Source organism: Neospora caninum, chromosome VI (genome assembly GCF_000208865.1).
Source record: "Neospora caninum Liverpool complete genome, chromosome VI".
Taxonomy (NCBI): domain Eukaryota; phylum Apicomplexa; class Conoidasida; order Eucoccidiorida; family Sarcocystidae; genus Neospora; species Neospora caninum.
The window spans coordinates 2,866,019-2,885,747 of NC_018392.1; the positions used below are offsets into that span (position 1 = coordinate 2,866,019).

General features: G+C 53.9%; 3 protein-coding genes across 3 annotated transcripts in view; 1 reads left to right on the forward strand and 2 right to left on the reverse strand.

Annotated features, from left to right (window-relative positions):
• Positions 1-961: 961 nt before the first annotated feature.
• On the forward strand, positions 962-1,459 carry NCLIV_018840 (conserved hypothetical protein; the record flags this gene model as incomplete). The annotated part of the gene is made up of 1 exon (XM_003882078.1): positions 962-1,459. The coding sequence occupies one exon, from the start codon at positions 962-964 to the stop codon at positions 1,457-1,459; it is 498 nt and encodes a 165-aa protein (XP_003882127.1).
• Positions 1,460-2,641: 1,182 nt separating this feature from the next.
• Positions 2,642-9,648, reverse strand: NCLIV_018850 (putative ABC transporter; the record flags this gene model as incomplete). The annotated part of the gene is made up of 12 exons (XM_003882079.1): positions 2,642-2,848; positions 3,110-3,215; positions 3,499-3,620; positions 4,339-4,464; positions 4,931-5,053; positions 5,418-5,610; positions 5,969-6,377; positions 6,507-6,707; positions 6,940-7,054; positions 7,546-7,689; positions 8,069-8,247; positions 9,132-9,648. The coding sequence occupies 12 exons, from the start codon at positions 9,646-9,648 to the stop codon at positions 2,642-2,644; spliced, it is 2,442 nt and encodes an 813-aa protein (XP_003882128.1).
• A 5,876-nt stretch (positions 9,649-15,524) lies between these two features.
• Positions 15,525-19,729, reverse strand: part of NCLIV_0188 (adaptin N terminal region domain-containing protein) — a gene marked incomplete at both ends in the record, with an annotated part of 9,644 nt that continues 5,439 nt past the window's right edge. The window contains 5 exons of the mRNA XM_003882080.1: positions 15,525-15,677; positions 16,159-16,269; positions 17,049-17,656; positions 18,149-18,341; positions 19,404-19,470. Of these exons, the coding sequence (XP_003882129.1) occupies positions 15,525-15,677; positions 16,159-16,269; positions 17,049-17,656; positions 18,149-18,341; positions 19,404-19,470 (1,132 nt within the window). The remainder of the gene's footprint in view (positions 15,678-16,158; positions 16,270-17,048; positions 17,657-18,148; positions 18,342-19,403; positions 19,471-19,729) is intronic.

Below are 19,729 nucleotides of genomic sequence, written 5' to 3' on the forward strand. Positions count from 1 at the left end.
TCGCAAAACGACGCTTTCGTACGTAAACCTTTCGGACGTGCACAGCGAGACACTGGCGGCCCACTGGGAACTCAGCAAAAAGTGCAGCCACGATATTTTGTCCGAAGGCATCCTTATTTGGCACTTTTCGTGGTACATGAGCGCCCGCACCTTAGCATGGACGACAAGGCGGGCAGTGCAATCAACAAAAAATCTACAAGGTGAACCGCCATTGTCGTGTTTCGTGGCACAAGCCGAAGTCGCCAGGCGAAACGCCTCACACATAAACTTACGACTACAGAAAGCAACGCATCATACTGCGCTTGTCCGTGCCCTGTTCAGTAGTTACGGGATAGACAGCTGAATTGTGATTTTCTAACTCCGGTTTTCTCGGCTGCAAAGTTTGGCAGCTGCAACTTTAGCCTGATCCCGGCTAGTCATCTGGACTTTTTAATGCTACAAAATATGAATTGATGGCGTTTGTCACAACTCCCAGATATTGGCATCACGATCGATTTGTGGCATCCGTCATTATGATAGCGGCGGTATCATCCCGGCAGTGGTACGGAGGGGTTAGGAGCACGCTTTGATTGTGGATCTCACAGACTGCCTATCATTCGGGAAAATGAGCAGCGACGTTGTCTTGCTCGCGCGATCCGGTTCTTTTCTTCCGCGGCAGAGTCACACTTAATGAAACAGCAGCGTGACGATTGCGCGCCGTCCGTGCTCGCTGCGGCTGTGAACAGCGGCACTAGCGCTGGTCAGCGACGTTACCGTCTCAGCGCCTTGTGAGAGACAAGCGTTGTGAGCCCCGTCTCTTCTTTATATCGTCCATCAGGTTTCTCCACAGACGAAGTTCATACTCGACCAGAAAGTTCAGTTTTTTGCTTTCGTTGGTCCCACGGTCGGGAGTAATGACTGTGTAATACCTTATGGATGGCCAAAGAGAATTTTACTCAGTGGCCAGCAGTTATGTGGCACGATGGTGAAGATACGAGTTCTGCTCGCCGTCATTTGCGTCACTGGCTCCTGCCTTTTTGCACAGGGCATCCCCAATCGTCTTCGGGGAGGAGAGACGCGCCGACTGTTGGAGGAGGCTCCGCATCTTCTTGTCTACATGTTCCAGAAGATGAACGAAATGGGTAAAACTCGGGGCCAATTCCGGTCTTTTTACGATTCGTACTCCGCAAGTAAACAAAGCAATCAAAGCGGTTTGCCCGGAGAGCAGAAGCATTTGAGAGACGAGGCTGTGGCCTTGCACGAACAGGTCCAGCGGCTCAAGGCAGATTTGAAGAAAGATGCAGAGAATGTGAGGGAATTCTTAGGGAAGTTGAAGCGGTGCTGGGATGACGGCAACGCTGCGGCTGCTGGTCGTGACCATGAGGTGCAACTTACCATTTGGAAGGTGACTGAAGTTCTCCATCAAGTCGAAGAAGTTCTAAAGACGGATGATAACACGTATGGTGGCCTTCTTCTGTAGACGCCAGTAGAGCAACAATAGGACTGTTCGAAGGGCTCTCTTCTCATTATTTTGTCCGCAGTAGCCTGTCCGTCAAGGTATATTCGGGTGGCAGATGCGCGCAGGGTCTTCGAGTCGTAGACTAGTGATCCCTTTCCAGTCGTTCCGGAGGCTCCTCCAGCTCATTTTTTAAGATGTTCTTTCTCGGAAAAGAGGATTTCCTTGTGACATTGTTGTCAAGGCGTTGTGGGACACCAACGCCCGGCAACTGCCGTGGGGGAGTGTTTCCCGAGTCCTCTGTTCATAGTTGGAGGTGGTCGACGGAGCTAGCCGTGTCGCCCCGCGCTGCGCGTGTGTCTCGTTTTTTGTAGCTTTTGTCATACACTCTGCTAATTCCTCTCGTGCTTCTTCCATCAGTGGTTGCCAGTTGCCGCCTACCCGTGTCAGTCCCGTCAGGCGTCGCGAGACGTCTAACGCCTTTTACGGCGCGTTCTTATGTACACAGTACCACTGAACTCCTCAGGCTACTGGGAGCGTCTCATGTTACCAGTAAAGAATGCAGGTTTTCCTACAGGCGAATTGCGAGTGTCTGCGCCACCGTGTGTGCTTTGAAATCAAACGTAGCGTAGGTGATTCTCTTCATCCCTCTCTTCGTAATTTGCTCACAGTTATGCGAAGCTGCGACACGGCAAGGCTGAATTTCTGCAACAGTCTACCCAGCAGCGCAGTGTTGGTGCGAACTTTTCCAAGTTTCGGCACCTTTAGATGCCAGACAATGTAGAGCCGCGGGTGGATTCGCTCTCGCACACTCTCGATGCAAGCGGTGGTGAGAGCCTCTCTGCCGCTGGATCTTCTCCAGACGAATTCGCTGAACACCTATCGTTGTCCCCATCGTCTCCGTCCGCGCTGCCGCGTTCACCGCCGCGGAGCCGAACGCGCTTTCCCGTATGCGCTACTCGTTACGGAAACATAAAAGATTAATGTAACCGTTTACGAACATGCATGCATGGACATGCGGATGGCCTGTGGACCCACGCGCATGTGTGCGTGTGCGGGTCTTTAGACACCAGCCAGAGCTGCTCGGCACGTTTTCAATTCGAATCGAGTATGTAGATGCAGCGCGAAAACCAATGGAGACCGAAAGAGACAACCGAGACTGACTCCAGGGAAGAAAAGAGAAGACAAGAAAGACGAAGCGCTTGATTAGCGTCGAAGGCGAACAAAGTAAGCCTGATAAAAACAGGCAATTGCCTTCATGCCGACAGTCATCAGGAACAAAACAAGCACATCTACACACCACAGCCACTGCGGCGGGGTAAGCGAACTTCCGCCGAGCATCCCTGCAAAGCCGTAAGCCTTCAGAAGCTCCTCACAACTCGTGTATCCAAATTTCGCAGCCTTTTCAGGAGTCTGAAGGAACACAAACGCCGAGAAAAACGCGATGTCAAAAGGCGCATAGGCAAATACCGCGGCTGTTGGACGGGTCGAGCTGCATCGGAGCAAGGACCGAATGTTCAGGGCAAGTGTCCTGGAAAATGCTGCAACCTTCGAGCACCTTCCGCTGCGCTGACTGGAGAGGAGGGAGAGGTTGAGATAGCTCCACAGAAACTCTAGAGCCGGACACAAGAGAACTTCCCCTTCGTCCTGCTCTCGTGTACTCTTCACACTTACTCCGAACACATCGTGGTTTTCCCAATAGAGGACAACCGCCACGCCATCCACCAGGTAGTAGAAAGGGGAGAGGTAAACCAGCCATGTCAGCCACCCAGGAATGGATCTGCAAACCAGAAAGAAGAGGAAACCCGCATTTTCAAGGCATCGTTTCCACTTTTTTGCCGCCCATTCGTCCACCAAAATGCCTTCCTTTCTCCCAGAGTTGCGTGCTCGCCTGTGCTTCCTGACGGGCGGCGTGCCTGCCGAGCCTCAGGCAAACCCGGGACCGTTCGTTTCCATTTCTCGGCATTCGTTTTTTTTGTGTGCACGTTTGTAGCTCTGCTTCCGTCCCATCTCCAACACTTCAGTTCTTTGTGTCTCGTGTTTCTGCGTCCTTTCCTCCTCACTTTGGGTTCGCATTGTAGCCGTTCACAACCGACGTTAGGGCCAGCCAGCCTCCAGCAAAGGTGCTCGCCATGATGAACGTCGGACAAACGGCCGCAGCAAACTGCATGACGGCGTCCACGACCTGTAAAAACCCGGATCGGCAGGTTAACCGACTCAAGACCCAGGTACAAAAAGTGAAAATGTGGAAGAAACGAAGCGAGGGCCCGCGGGAAACGTGGAGAGCGGGGCGGCTCGACAGTAGACAAGAGCGGGACGCCTCGACAGTAGACAAGAGCGGGACGCCTCGACAGTAGACAAGAGCGGGACGCCTCGACAGTAGACAAGAGCGGGACGCCTCGACAGTAGACAAGAGCGGAAGCCGCTCGATTTGGGATCCGTAGGACGACAGAAACGAAAGATAAAAACAGAAAGAAACTTCGGAATCCCCGAAGTCTAGGACACATCCAGGTTGATGAAAAAAGATCCGTTTCGACACGGATCGAGAAAACGGCCATTTCTCGAGCAGACGGCTTCCCAAATGGTGAACCGCTCCCACAAACGCACAGACAAACCAGACACGCATTCTGTGATATAAATACGCTGTGTGATGATCCAGAGACAGAGAAAAAGCAAGCGGGGACCGCCAACTCCGCAGATCTACAGAAGCAGCTCCTCCCCCTGCGTCGCCAACTTTTAGATGCGGACCACCTCAACCAGGAAGTCGCTTTGTGGCACGGGCATGCTTCCTCGGACAACGATTCTGAAAAGAAAAGACGAATCAGTCTCCACGTCTCGGTATCGGTGCACGCCCAGTCCTGGATCTATCGTCTTTGGCTGCCCAAGAACGGTGCGTTGCTTACGAGGAGAAAAAGGATGAAGAGAAGGAAAATCATTCCGAATTTGGAGAAGGGGAAGGCGCAGCAAGGAAAGACCACCACTAGGGCAAGAAGAGTTGCGCCCAGCAGCATAAGAAACCCGGTGGTCATCTGCAGCAAGACAGAAACGGAGAATGCCACACGAACGCGAGAAGAGAGGACAGAGCGGGGTGCGGGAGTGGGCAATACAAGACAGGAACGACGCCAATGAGGATGGGAAAACAACGAAACCGCGAGCGGTGGAAGGTGACGCAGAAGCAACAAGCCGCCAGGCGCCTTTGTGGAAAAGTCCAGAGTGAGGGACGCCACAGAGCGCTCGCAGGACCGAGCTTGTTGGACTTTCAGGGAGGCGAAAAACACAAGAACACGAAGAGAGAAACGCAGGAGCCGAAGCGAGGGAGAGTCAGCCACACAGACGCATACACACACGCACAGAAACGGAGGGATGAAAACAGAGCCGGGAAACAAGAACGTAAACGGTGAGGAGACACGCGGAGAGTCCACGAAGACGAAAGGCATGGCACAGAAGATCAGGACAGGCATCAAAAGAAAGCAAACACAGAACAGAAGCACGTACCTCAGAGAGGAGGTAGGGCCCTGCAGCGTAAAAGCCGTCGGACGACTCGTAGAGATACGACACTTTCTTCTCAAGATACATCGCCATGTTCACACTCGGGATGCTCGCCAGAGACAGCGAAACCTGCGACACGAACCAAAATATTCACACTGGAAAGGAAACTATGTCACCAGCGCCACACGGACCACCGTTGATTTAGGAACTTCGAAATACCTTGTGCAAACATGTACCCACAAGTATGCATATACATGTATGTATATCAGTCTACATGGATAAATAAATATATATATATATATATAAACGATGTGATAGACGAGCAGAGGGACCAAAATGTGAGTTGGATTTTTCCTGAATGGCTGCGACGCGAGCACTTGTGTATGTATCGGTGTAGATGTACCCGGTGGATGTATGCATGGGAATGCATGCAGATATGTGTGTCTGAGAAGGAATGCACATGTCGTTCGCGCATCTGCTGTTGAAGGCGTACAAGGAAAAGTGCAGAGAGGTGATACATGATGGCTTTTTCTCGGTAGACGTTGAAGAAAAGGATGGCCGTGAGGGTCGCGGCAAGCAGTGCACTGCAGGCAACCATGTAGACAACGTTTCGATCTCGCCACGCCAGCGTCAAAGACCTGTGCGTTAGAATCAAGAACTGTCCGTAAAAGCCCGGTAGTGGGCGCCTGCAAAAAACGCAAAAGATATGCGAGAAAGGAAAAGAATGAACGAAGCGCGTGGGCGATAGCAATAGCTGGGCACCGCCGAGGGGCGACACAGAGGGGAGAGAGAAAAGGAGAAAACGAGAGAGAAAAAAGAGAGAGAGCATACGGACAAAAAAGTGCGGGCGAGAAACAATGAGAAAAAAACCGTGGGCGAGACTCTGCACGCGTCGACTGTCCCTCGTGAGAATGTGAGGGGCGAAACGCATACACGGTCAGTCGCTGCTGTTCCACTTTCCGCCTGTACAGATCTGTCTTTCGCCGAAATTCCTTTTCAATTCTTGTTAAAGCTAAACGGCAACCCCTGTGCCTCTAGCCGTACCGTGTCCCAGGAACTTCGTGGAGTGCCGTAACGAGAGCTTGCGTGCCTGCAAGCGATGCTGCGATGGACTTCCTTCGGTCTTGCGTCGCATCGTCGTCTCTCTCTTCTTCCTTGACCAAGAAACTTCTCTCTCCCGCTGTCTGTCCTGCGTCAGCCTCGTCTCTATCCGCCTTTCTTTGCCTCTCTTCCTCGCCTGTATGGCGACTCTCCTCGCTCTCTCTCGCCGGGATACCGCCCAGAAGAGCCCCAGAGACAGCCGCGCCCGGGCGCGAGGAGACACCTGTCTCCCCGCGGCTCGCCCGTTCTGCCTGGGCGGCGTACGCGGTCGCGAGCCTCTCCACAGTCGCGTTTTCCGCCGTCAGCTCCATGTAAAACTCCGCGGGGTTTACGTAAGGGGGGAGGGGAAAGCCTGAAAACGGAGAACAAACGCAGGGCGGAGGCTGAGACACGTCGATACCACGGGCAATCGCCAGAGGAAGACCGCGGCGCGAAAGGAGACGAGTCGCGAATGAAAACCCGCGACAAACGGTGGACGTACCCAGAGCTGAGAAATACGCTTCCATCTGCGACCGAGGGCCGTTGTACAGACACCGGCCTTGTGCGAGGAGAAGAATTTCGTCAAAAAGTTCAAACACCTCGACTCGCGGCTGGTGAATGACAACGAGGAAGGAGACGCAGCAGGTCTTCGCCACTTCGCGGATTCCCAGCATCAGCGCCTCTGCATCTGTCGAACTCAAACCTGAAGACGCAAAAGTGCGTAGACAACACAAAAAACGACCGCTCACGGCAACCCCCGAGAGAATCCGGGGAGCGCGAAATTCGCCTGGCGCGTCGGACTGCGCGTCACAAAACTCAGAACGATCCCAAAGAGGATCTTGCGTGGCTCTCTTTTGTGCGACGCCTTTGCATGTGCGACAGCGTCGCTTGCCTTCCAGCGCGTCTGCATACTTTTTGCGAAGCCCAGAACCTACCGGAAGTCGGCTCGTCGCAGAAGGCGAGACTCGCGTTCGTGACCAGGGCCCGACCTATCACCAGCCGGCGTTTCTGGCCCCCAGACACGCCCCGGACGACGGTGTTGCCGACGCGCTGAACCGGCGAGGCAAAACAACACGCAGAGACGCAGTCCCCAGCCACAGGCGCGCGTCTCTACACCGTCTCAGCAACAGACCCAAGCACACACCCCACCCAAAGGCGGCCCTTGGCGATATATATATATATATATATATATTATATATACAATATATATATGTATGTAGGGGGAGAAGGAAGCAGTGATGCAAATGCAGAAGACCGTCGGTAGATCTACCGCCGAGGAGAGAACATGAGACAAATGCACGCGTGAAAGCGAATATCTGCCAACAAATCCTAACAAAACAGATACGCACATGCACTTGCACATTATGTACATACACAGATACATACGCGTATACACAAACATATGTACACACATGCAGAGGTGTACAGCTACATGGGTGGCATGGTGCTCACTGGAGTACGAGATTCCTTTGTTTCCACGCTTGTTCGCCTTCTTCGGTCTCATTTTGTCTGCCCACGAGCTATTCGCGTCGGACACCCACCTGGCGCGCGACGCGCTCGAGACCGAGGAAAGAGAGAGTTGCATCAACCAGCTTCTTCTGGTCTTCCTTCGAACGCCCCGACTTTAAAGCCGCCGCGAATGCCAGCACTTCCCAGACCTCCTCGTTCCCATTAAAGATGTTATCCTACAAAAACGCAAGCCATATCTCCTCTTCAAACATACAAAAACTCATACGTACTTGCACATATATATATATATATATATATATATGTTTTTATATAGGTACATGTGTATACATTTACAGACGTGTAAAAATGTATATATCTGTTTATCTTTGCGTTTGTGTGTTGACGGCCCTCGTCTCCACGACAGAAGGTAAAAGCATAGATACGGATGTAGAGGTGGAAGCATATGCATGTGTATTTCTTTTTCTGCCTACAGAGCGTCGATCGCCACCCTGCCTTCACCTTCGCCCCTGAACACCTGATGATGTGCGTAGACGCATGCCCACATGCACGGCAAGTGTATGACTTGCATCTGCGTGCAAATCGCGTTTTCTGTACCTGAGGAGCATAGATGGAGAGAGCCTTGAAGCTCTTGTCATCGCGTTTCTTTCCGTCCACAAATACTTCTCCAGTGTACGCCCTTGGTATCTTCTTGTTCGCCAACACGTCGAGAAGAGTCGTCTTGCCGCTCCCGGAGGGCCCCAGGATTCCGACGACGCTCCCGCGCGGAAAGTCGCCTGGAAAGAAAATCGCCGAAAACCCAAGAGACTTTTGACGAAACGCGGCAGACCTGACGAGGTCGAAAGGCAGCGAAAAAAAAACGCGACAAGCACGTAGAGCCGCGAGCAACAACGCACGAAGCAAACAAGACAAAAAACAATGGCGGGAACGAAAGCAAGACCGACACGCCGAACCAAAGGGGAGAGACAAGATAGAGAGGCCGAACAGAGATCCGAGAGAAAAGAAAAGTGAACAAAGGGAGAAAGGCAAGGAAAGAGAGAAAGGCGAGGAAAGAGAGAAAGGCGAGGAAAGGGAGAAAGGCGAGGAAAGGGAGAAAGGCGAGGAAAGGGAGAAAAGCGAGGACAGAGAGAAAGGCGAGGAAGGGGAGAAAGGCGAGGACAGGGAGAAAGGCGAGGAAAGGGAGAAAGGCGAGGAAAGGGAGAAAGGCGAGGAAAGGGAGAAAGGCGAGGAAAGGGAGAAAGGCGAGGAAAGGGAGAAAAGCGAGGAAAGAGAGAAAGGCAAGGAAGGGGAGAAAAGCGAGGACAGGGAGAAAGGCGAGGAAAGGGAGAAAGGCGAGGACAGGGAGAAAGGCGAGGAAAGGGAGAAAGGCGAGGACAGGGAGAAAGGCGAGGAAAGGGAGAAAGGCGAGGAAAGGGAGAAAGGCGAGGAAAGGGAGAAAGGCGAGGAAAGGGAGAAAGGCGAGGAAAGGGAGAAAAGCGAGGAAAGAGAGAAAGGCAAGGAAGGGGAGAAAAGCGAGGACAGGGAGAAAGGCGAGGAAAGGGAGAAAGGCGAGGAAAGGGAGAAAGGCGAGAGGGCAAACAGAGGCCGAAGAGAGGGAAAGGAGACGAGTGGAATAGAGAGAAGAGGATGGTAGTTGTCGTTTGTCGGGTGCTTCACTCACCTGAAATCGGCCAGAGAATCGTTTTTTTCTGCTTCTTTCCGTCCGGGCCAGCAAGACGAACGGAACACTGGATATCTCGAAACGAGAAAGCGACGCCTCGACTTTCCTCCCCTCCCATATCGGCAGAGTTGTGCCGATCTCTCCAAAGAAACCCTCGGTTCGGGGATCTGGGACAGTCTTCCCGCTCCCTGGAGTCGTCACTGGCAGGTAAGAGCGGTCCCAGTTCTTTCATTTCGCTTGCTTTCCCTTGCTCCTCTGGCGCCTTCTCGCCCTTCCAGAGCCAGCACCGAAGGCGAGAGAACGCCCCCGCCCACCTGCGAGTCTCTGGGGCGTGGTCTTCTCCCGGAGGAAGAGAACGGGTTTCGCTCTTGGTCTCTACCGCGGGCCGAAGACGTGAAGGACTGCGCTTCTGACTTGTCTTCTCGTGCGCAGCTATCGACACAGCATCGCGTTCTGGAAGACGCGCGTCGTCGGCGGGAGGCTGTGAAGCGCCGGCACTCGCTTCCGGGTTCTCCATTCTCGATGGATCTCGTTTTCCGGAACCAACAAGGAAAAGAACTCAAAGATCGAAAGTAAAGAAAAAACGGAGGCAGCTGAACAGGACCGACCCAGGACGAAGAGGACGACGAAGAGCAAGACGAAGAGCAAGAAGATGAAGAAGCATACGAGAGAGATGAAGAAGGAGACGAGACAGAAGGGGAAGGAGAGGAAGAAGGAGAAGGAGAGGATATTTTTGATGTTGAGCGTACGAAGTCGTGTCGTCTGCGTCAAGGGCAGGAGAAGAGAGAAAGGGGAGGTGACGTGGCTGTGGATGCCTCTGTGCAGTGTGCTATGAGGCTCAGTTCGGCTGGGTGCGGTGTCTGTACAGCGCTGGTCTTTTTCTCGGTCTCCGCCTTTTAGATGAAAAACAGCGAAATGGAGTGGAGCTTCCACCGCTCGTTCATTCGTTCCTTTCCCCACACGATGCACCTCTTCATGCTCTCTGTTGCCGCTGAACACAAAAATAGGGGCGCGCGAGGCGAAGGCTGACTGCGCTTTGTCAGTTTCTCCGGCGGTTCAACCAGCTCCGGCGCTGGCGAGCTGCTCACACCAAAACCCAGAAGGGTATAACGTATGGGTCCGACACAGCAGAAACGCGGGAGAAAACGATTCGGCTGCGTGCTTTAGAGAAACCGAAAACGCGGCGCACGGGCAAGCGGAGTCGATTTGATGCGCCAAATCGCTGGCCCGCAAAAAGGGCAAAGACAACCTGCTCAGGAAACGGTTCAGAGAACCGTGACGCCTGTTCTACAACTCCACGAGAAGAAGTCTCCGTCTGTCGAGATTTGCCGCGGTCCCGAAAAAACCGAGGACAGTGGGGGTTGGCCAATCAGCCCGTGTGAAGCCTCGCGGGTCCGGGGGTGCCCGCCTCTCCGCGCACGGCCTTTCTTGAGGTTGGCACGGAAACGGCGAAAAAGTTGGGTGAGCGTCCATTGACAGATCTAGACAAAGCATGAGTCGGCAACTTGCCGCTGACTCTGCCGGAAAGAAAACAGCGCTTCTGTGTGCTGGGCGAAACGGGGAGAAATCGCTGCCGACAGCCGGGCCACCTAGCCAGCGCGAGATCTTGGCAACGCGTTTTCTCGCTGGATGCGAGGCAAATCGCCCACTTTCTCTCTCTCGACTTTCGAGCGACTTCGATGCAGTGTTGACCTTCCTCTTGAGTTTTTTGCCCACCCACATCGTCGCGTTTCGGCAAATTGAGAAGGCGAAACCTGACCGATGCAGGGCGTTCCGGAAGTCCCCAGCCGCTGGAGGTGGTACGCGTGAGGGGAACGGACTTCGTCCATTCCTCCCGCTGAACAAGCCGTTCTCAGACGGCCCACGCCGAGACGAATTCTTCACCTGGCATTTTCTGTGGTCAGACACGAGCTTCCGTGCTGCTTTTGGGGCCAGAAATATTGGGACACAGCGGCAAACTTGCTCTTCCACAGCGTCGGCGGACTAGCGCGGGCGGTTGGTAGAGACGACGCACACACCAGCGTTCTTCTGGATTCAAAAGTTCTGAACAAAAAGTGTATGCAGCTTGTGCCATCAGCGTTTTAGGAGCCGTTCGGGCTGGGGAAAGAAGAAAGCACGACTGCGAAAGGACCACAAACGACTGCAGGAGGATGAATCGATGGGGAGACTGACCGACACCAGCTGGTCGAGCGCCGCGGGCCAACGCGTAGTTTTCGCACTTCTCTCCGACACCCGGCGACAAGCCTCTCTGCAAGGCTGTGTCCATGGCGACGTGTCGGGGAAAGGCTGACAAATCCCCTATCGCACGAGAGAGACGCAGGCAGAAACGCTCCTCTTTGTTTCGCCCGGCAAACAGTATTCGCGTGTAGAGTTGCATATATACTTTTCGGCAGCGGTCCACGTTTTGCGGATCTTTCCACTCCGGGGAGAAACTGTTTCCATTCATCGCGCGCTCCTGCTCACGGCACAACTCACTACAGAGGGCCGGACAGAACGGATTAGGACTCCAGATGCGGAGTACATTACGTTAGCCCGTTCCTTCGGGTCCCGTTGACTTGCACGGACAGCCAACGGATGTAGACCCGATGCTGAATATGGATTTGCGACAGATGGACTAGATCGCCCCTGGCAGCCTAGAGTTTCAGACACTGCAGCAATCCCTCTCAGAAACGGCAAGAATTAATTATGTCCCATTCGTGCATCTAAGATCACACTTGGTTACATATTTTACACGCCAACTTCCCGGCTAAACATTGTCTTACCAACAGCAGCGTGCAGCTTGATCGAATGCATGCGCTCGTCGAGCCGGAAACCGCCTGATTCTTATCCCTGGACTCTGGATCTCAGGTTATCGACACCGACAGAACGTGTAGAGTTGTGGACACCAACGCAAGACTAGAGTCCACGTCTGTCGGTTTGCGTCCCTGATAGGTGTGAGCACGTGAACCCTACCAACAGACTTCAGCGTTTCGGCGCGGTCTTGAGCGTCAGGGCGCAGCGGAGCTTCGGCGTGTGGCGTCGGCGGATCTTTGAACGCGCCACGGTTCGCCTCGTTTGTCTCCCCGAACCCTCGAATCCCAACATCTGTGTGTCTCTTCATTTCTTCGAACACAGCTCTGGACGACTTTTGTGTCTTCCGCTTTGCCAACACACTTGACGCGTAAACACAGAGGATCCTCTGTCTTGAGTGTCTCGTTCATACATTTGAACCCTATCGCCACGGTCTTCGTTTTTGTGCCTCAGTCTTCCGCTACAGCACCGGATTCAGGTTCTCCACTGTCTGTGCTCGAAACGCGAACCCGACGAACATCTACTCTCGCGTCTGCGTCTCTACACCCAAAACGCGACCCGGAGCCCCCGAGCATCCCGGGGCCCCGTGTGGACGCGAGTTCGGACAGGGTTAGATTCGCGGCGACAGCCCGTCTTCACACCAATGGAGGTGGAGTTTGCGTCTGCTCGGTTGCCTGTTACTTCTTTCTTGCCAGTTTCGTTTCGCGCGGCCGCTAACCGTTCGTCATCTGCCAACTTCGGTTTCAAGCCTATGTCCAGTGGGCTGCGACGACTAGCCAAATGAAGACGCTTCGGGTACGGCATCGCGGCACTTGCGCCGCTTTCACCACCGCCTTGGTGTTCCTGATGCTATCTGGGCAAGACGCCCTAGTCCACAAGGGCAGTTGAGGACTCGAGTCCAGCTCCAGTCGGTGCTGAGGAGACGAGAAAGGTGTTCGACACTGCTGCACGAGAAAGGACATTCAACTTCTCTCGAGAAGGAAGCGGGACCCGTTTGAACAGCGCCGACGTGGTCCGTACAGACACGAAGTCGCCGCTGCGCCGTTCAGTGAGAGGCATAACTGGAAGCGAAGAGAAGCACAGATGCCAATACAGAGGAGACCAGACGCTTCGGGGTGAGGAGACGCGTAAGGAAGGGACGAGAACAGGCTCAATCCTCGGTGTCTGCTGCGTCATCAACCGAGGAAGAGTCGAAGACCGTGGAAGGCACTCGCGAAACAGAAGAAATATCATCGCGACGGATCTCGGATGAAGCCACAACATTCCTGGCTGAGAAGGCCGGTGCGGAATGATTCCGTCCCGTGAACCGTATTCAAGCTTCCATTACAACGCTTCGTTGCTGTGGTTGACGGAAAAAACCATTCGACTTGTCGCCTGTTCGAATCCGAGTTCTTTGTCCAACCGATCTGCAACTCCCTTGCCTGAAAAATGGGGCAAAGGAGCGAGGGTGGCATGCCAACCTTGGATGGGCGAGGCTTCGCGTACGCTCTTGGGTCCTCAGAGCGGGATAGCCGGAAAGCTCTGTTGAATTGTAAAGTGTGAACGGATGCGGTGCTCCGCGCACCGCTCTTCGCCCGCCTCGAAACAGAACGATTCGTTCGCTGGTCTCTTGGATTCTTGAGATGGCGGCGGATGTGACCTGGGTAGCCTCTCTCCCCAAAAACCTAGTGTTCGCACAGCTCCCATGAATCGCTGCTTTTGTGGAGCCTTTGTGGGGGCTGTCCGGTGAACGTGGCTGTCTACTGCGTGACAGTGGAAGACGTGCGGATGTGAAATGAATGCCTAAAAGGGAAACCTGCCAGGACCAAAGGTTTCTGTCTCCTCATGGCTCACCGAGTGACAACGGGCACCCCCCCTGGCTAGGGACACATGTATACGTAGGAGAGCTCGCCAAGCTGCACAACGGGAGGCTGAAAGAAAGCCGCAGCTGCTCTGTAGTTTGCGCCTGGCTTTCAGAAAGATACGGTGTGCGTTTCGACAGCGATATCCGTGAGCGTGGCAGGAGCAGAACGAGAACGCGTTGCCCCGTCGGGCGCACGCGCACAGTGTTTTTGGAGCAAGCGGTTAAAAGGTGACATATAGATGGGGGAATAGCTTCGATCCATTTGGTCAGAACAGAACGGCGTCTTTTCACTGTACGACTGAGGAAAACCTGAAAGAATGACGGGCTCCGCCTCCACAGAGCAGAGAAGCAAGGGAGAAGTAGAGAAAGACGCGGCGGAAGTAGGTAGGGGGAGATGCAGAGTTGGAAGAGCTTAGGCGAGTGCAAGGCGGCGCAGAAACGCGAGACTGCCACGAAGAGAAGACAGGCCGCGAGAAAAAACGTCCCAGGAAAACCGGGCACTGGTGTCGCAACAAGGTCACTCAGTTCCTTGCCTCTGCGGGCGTATTTAAATAGCGCAAAACCGAGGACACCACAGCGTCCAGCGATCCAAAGAAGGGAACAAAGACGAAGGAAACGGAGCCCGATAGAGGATCACACTCCGGATCGGAGAGGCCGCTGACTACTTCCTTGTCACAAAAACGGTCACACTCTGGGAGGAAAGAAGACCAGAAGACTCGTCGCCGGGCAACGACACCAAAGGGAGCGGGGACGGTCGACGCACATGCCGATGGACGGAGGCAGCAGACAGGAACAGAGACAACAGGCTAAGAGCGAGGGCGTACAGGTGGAGACAGAGAGCAGAGAAACAGCAGACGGTTCGATCGAGACACTGTTTTTTGCGGGGGCTAGTGGATAGGAGGACCCAGCGACAGAGACGCGGAGACTAGAAAGATAGGTAGAGAGAGAAGGAGAGTCGAAAACGGAGACAGAAGGATGACTGGAAGAAGCAAGGGGAAAACGGGAGCAGCAGAAGGTGCGTAGACGCGCTCAGAGCCGCTGGCAGGCAGCCGCAACCGCCTCCGCCAGCCTGCAGTTTTTGAGGTAGACACACACACGGAGATATAGGGAAACCAGGAATGAACGTCGACGGTAGAATCTCTCTTTCCAATGTGTGCAGAGGCAGGCACCGATTTACACCACCGTTCACCTCCCGAAGACACCGCGAAGCCTGCTTTCCGAATGGAGACGCGTGCGCGCATCAACATTATAGATGAAAGCCGATATACCCATATCCACATATATACATGTATACAGAAATATAGGTAGATATACACAGACACAAAGGTGTACGAGTGAGTGAATAAAACATGTGAGGACATGGCAGGGCAGCTATAATTGTGTGCTGGTGCATCCATGAATGCATACATACGGATGAGGAAATATGTTAACGAGAACAAAAACGTCCTCTGGTGAGAGCATTTTCCCGCGGACTTTATCGTGTGCCTTGCTAGCCACAACTCCAACGAAAGGCCACCGTTACCCACGCCCCTGAGCAGTACAGACGCTAGGGAGAGCGCAGTCGAACCAAGCGAACAGACGAAAGGGTCCAGCCTCAGGGCCGGAGTGGCGGGTCACCAAGACGAAGGGAGACAGAGGAAAAAAAGATAACAGAGGCTACACAGAGACCTACACACTTGGATATCTGCCAGCAAAATCTCCCATAACACACGGGAGAGGAAGGCGAAATAAGAAACGGAAGAACACAAAGAAACGAAAACTTACTGTGGAGTCGAGGCCTTGATAATGAATGACGCTACCTGGTCCTTGACCTTGAGGTGTACATACACCACACCGTCTCCTCCGAGGGGTGTCCGTGCCGCTGTTATGGCTTCGTCGCCGATGACTTCAACGACATGCAACGGAATTGCTTGCTGAGACAGCGCAGAAAACACCCGGATCGGAAGGACACTTTCTTCCTGATAGCTCTTTCCCTTTCCTTTTGTTGATTCTCTCGCTGCTCCACATACATGCAGCGAAGGACTTGCATGCTAGAGGGAAAACAAGCACTCGAAACCACGATGCACAGCACCGTTTCCCGTGTCCCTCCACTTCACCAGATTCTTTTTGTCCCTCTTTCGCTCCAGTATAGGCGACTCTTTTCACTCATCTCCTCCATTCACAGGAGTAGAAACAACACACACGACGTTCATATATATCTATACAGGCCGTGTACTATGTATACGAGATACATTTCTACATATTGTGCTATGCATGCATCTATATACCCATCCGCACACATGTACATAAACTTTGCGGAAGTACTTGAATCTTCGCATATGCAGATATGCACTCGTTCTTTGAATCTCTCTCTATACGCATACAAACGTGTAGATACAGTCTGTTTTCTGTTACCTGAAGGACGTTGGTGAGAAACTCCTGGCAAGAGCGCGTGACACCAGAGGCGGAGACACAGGGGACACTCAGCGAGGCCTCGCCCGGCAACGACGCCCAGCGCTCCCCCACCTGAGAAACAAAAGAAAGCAGAGAACACAATGGGGAGACCGAATGAGAAAGGCGAAGGATTAGGAAAACGATAACGGGAAAAAGATGGGATATAAATGCGAAAAAAGAAAGAACGGTCAGGTTGTCACACCAAATGCACTTCAAATCCGACGCTGTTTTCTCGTCTGAGTTCGGAGGCTCGCATGAATTCAGATTTAGAGCACACCGATAAAAGACAAGGTGTGCCTGGAATAGACTACTCCAGTTATGAGATACAGACAACCAAGTTCTTTATGATTGCTTTCGGTTTGGTGGAACTTTCACACACAGATGATATCTCTTTCCGCCTGTCTCATTGATTCCTCTTTTCCCAGTTGGCCTCCATCTCTCGTATCATCCTTTTTCCCGCTCCCTCTCCTTGTCTGTGCTTTCCGCTGTGCTTCCGGCGCATCTCGTCCGTCCGTTTTCTCTCTCTCCCTTCCTCCTCTTGCACTTTTTTCTTCGATCCTTTACCCGCGTATTGCCTCGCTTCACCTTCTCTCTCCACCTCTGCCGTGCCACTCTCTCTTTTTCTCTCTTTGGCTTTCCCTGGCCCTCTCACTTGCTGCGTTTTTTCCCCTCACCTACTCTTCCTCTTATTCTCTCTCTTTTTCTCCTTCTGGGGTTCCCTGGTTCTTCCCCTCGCTCTTTGTTCTCTCTCTTGTTCCCTCGCTTATTCTCTCCTTTGTCCTCTCTCCACTGGCGACTTCACGGGAGACCCCACCGTTCCGCGCCGTGTTCGCCCCTCTGTCGTTTCCTACCTCTGCAGTGGATGTTTGCAGGGGAAGAAGACTCGCAACGGTTCTCTGGACTTTGTCGCCTCCGCGCTCTCCATTGCTCGCGCCCGCCGCGCCGTCTTGTGCGTGAAAGTCGATCGACAAAACATCGATGAGCGACGGACTCTCTCGCTTCTCGCCCTTTCTCGCGCCTCCCAGCCTCGCCGCGTCCCCCCCGTCTCCATTCGGCGCCTCAGATGCTCTCCTTGGAGATCCCAGCCCCAACAAGTCAACTGAAGCGTCCGATACATCTGCCGCGGAAGCCCCGCGCTGTCCAGCGCCGACTCGCTCTTCTGTGTCGCCTCGGCCTCCGCTCGTCCCCCAAGTCGCGTGCATGCGCCTCCATTCTTCCTCCTCGCCTCTGCGGTCGCCAACCTTGCTGAGTCCGCTGAGCGACCCGACAGAAGACACAGCGGAAGAAGACGAACGCGGGTTGTTGCCCAGCGGGAGCCCGCGCGAGCTCGAGACGCCCGACACTGGAACAGAAGTCGTGCCGCTGAAGAGAGCCGCCGCCGTCAACTCTCTTGCCGTCATCGGCCGCGCCTGCGGCGTCGCAGCGGGGACAAAGGCTCGGCCTCCAGCTTCCACGCCCACTGACGCATGCGGGAAAGACGACGCACGCGAGGAACTGTCTCCTGGAGGGTCGGACGTCGAAGGAGGAGCGGAGGCGGCGCTCCCAGGGGAAGACGAAGCAGCTGAGCGGTAGCCCGACGGTCCCCATCGACGCGGTCCTACAGAGGGAGAGGCCACAGAGAGCGCCACGAGTCTGTGTAGAACCAAGGAGACTTTCCCTCGATGATTTGGGGATTGACAGATCAAGACAACAGGTTTTCGTGAGGCGGCGGGGAGAGAGGGTGGGGGGTGAGGGGGGGCGGGGTTCTGAGTAGCTGTTAAGGAGGGGCACATCTTTTTGGGTGCATGCAGATTGGGAAGCAAAGGGCATACAGAAAAGCGGGTGAGGAGCAGAGGCGTCGCTGCGCAAATCGACTCTGTTTGCATGCGCATGGGGAGGTGAAGTTCTTCGACCTCCACATTCGTTTTTCTGTGAAGCCGAGCTCCCGCTCTGCCGTTCCACCGGTTCTCACCTTGGACCTGGAACCCGCCTTTTTCCTCTGCGGCCTCGTCCGGCCCTCGTCCCGCAGCTGTCCCCGCGCCGTTCAGTCCCGTCGACGGTGAAACGCGCTCCGCAGCGCCGCGCGCGTGGGCTCCAACGACTGCGGTCGACGGCGCCCGCGGCGGCGCGTAAGGCGCGAAGTTCAATGAGGGCGCGACCGGCTCCTAGAAACAGACGCACAGAACCCTTCGAGGCAAAAATCACGCCCCACACGCAGAGACGCGCAGGAAACGGACATGTGCACATACACTGGTACGTACCAGTAGACTGCGGCACCAGGATACATGCCCAGATATGTGAATCGATACGCATGCATGCGATATATGTATACACATCGATAGGCGAAGGGCTGCTCAGTGCGTGTACAGGGTTCTGGATACAGGAAGCGGGATGTAGATGCGTTGATTCCTTTGTGACTGCGTGCTGACTTGCTGTTTCGGTGGCGCCGAAATGAGCGCTCGATCGCCTTCCTGTTTCACTCGCTGGTGGGGTGGCCTGTATCTCTTCCCTCCCGCAGCCACGCTCTCCTCCACGAAAGCCTGGACACAGAAAGCAAAAAAGTACGAATCGATTCGAAGAAAAAGAGCACATGAAGTCACAACTCGATATACCCAGTTAATGTACCTTTGCGTTTTCAGACGCACATATATATATATATATATATATACATACATATGCGAATAGGAGCATTAATATACATACATAACATATATAGGCGATTATACGCTCAGATAGAGATGAAGATGAGAGAGAGGTACATGCATATACATGAGCGCGAGAAAACATGTTAAGCGCAGGGGCGCTGTGCATTCCTGGAGAAACATAGCAACAAGAGATTTCTTTCGGCTTGTCACTGCGTTGTGATTTTGTCATGGGAACGAAAATCGGAGCCACGCGGGCATCTACTTAAATATCGATTCGCATGCATCAAAAGGCATCTCCAGATGCATGCAGATGCCCGGGCTGAGGGAGGCGCGTCGCGTTTCATCTGCCTCTGATCTTGTCAAGACGCTACCAAATGTAAAATACACGGAAAACAGAATTTTAAACGTAAAGTGCGAACGGCCTTTGCGATGCCGGGGGTAGTAGCCCTGAGTGTCTTATCCTTCTGCACGAGGGAAAACGGCTTTCTGTGGAGCTTCTGCAAAGTTCTGAGCGCGTCCGCCTCCTCTGTCTCTGCAGGGTTTGCGAGCCTCCAAACCTTCACCTTTTTCCTCCGCACTTACGTTCAGGAATGGCAAGTTCCGGTCGACTTGCACATCTTCTGTGGAGGCATCGAAGGGGAAGACGTCTCTGCAGAGGAAAAAAAGGGAAGTCTCGTCTCTTCGCAAGAAACCGGGGGGGCGACATGCGAGAAGGCGACAAACGCGCGCACAGACGGCGCGCACGAACAGGCAACTGAGAAAAGAGAGAAAGAAGTGCCTCTCTTGCCTCTCCGTTTTCGTCCTCTCGTCTCTATGTTTCCTTGTCTTCTCCCCTTGACCTTTCACTTCCGCTGTCTCGTTTCCTCTCTGCGACCGATCTATCGACGCATCCCCCCTTCCCCCCCTCC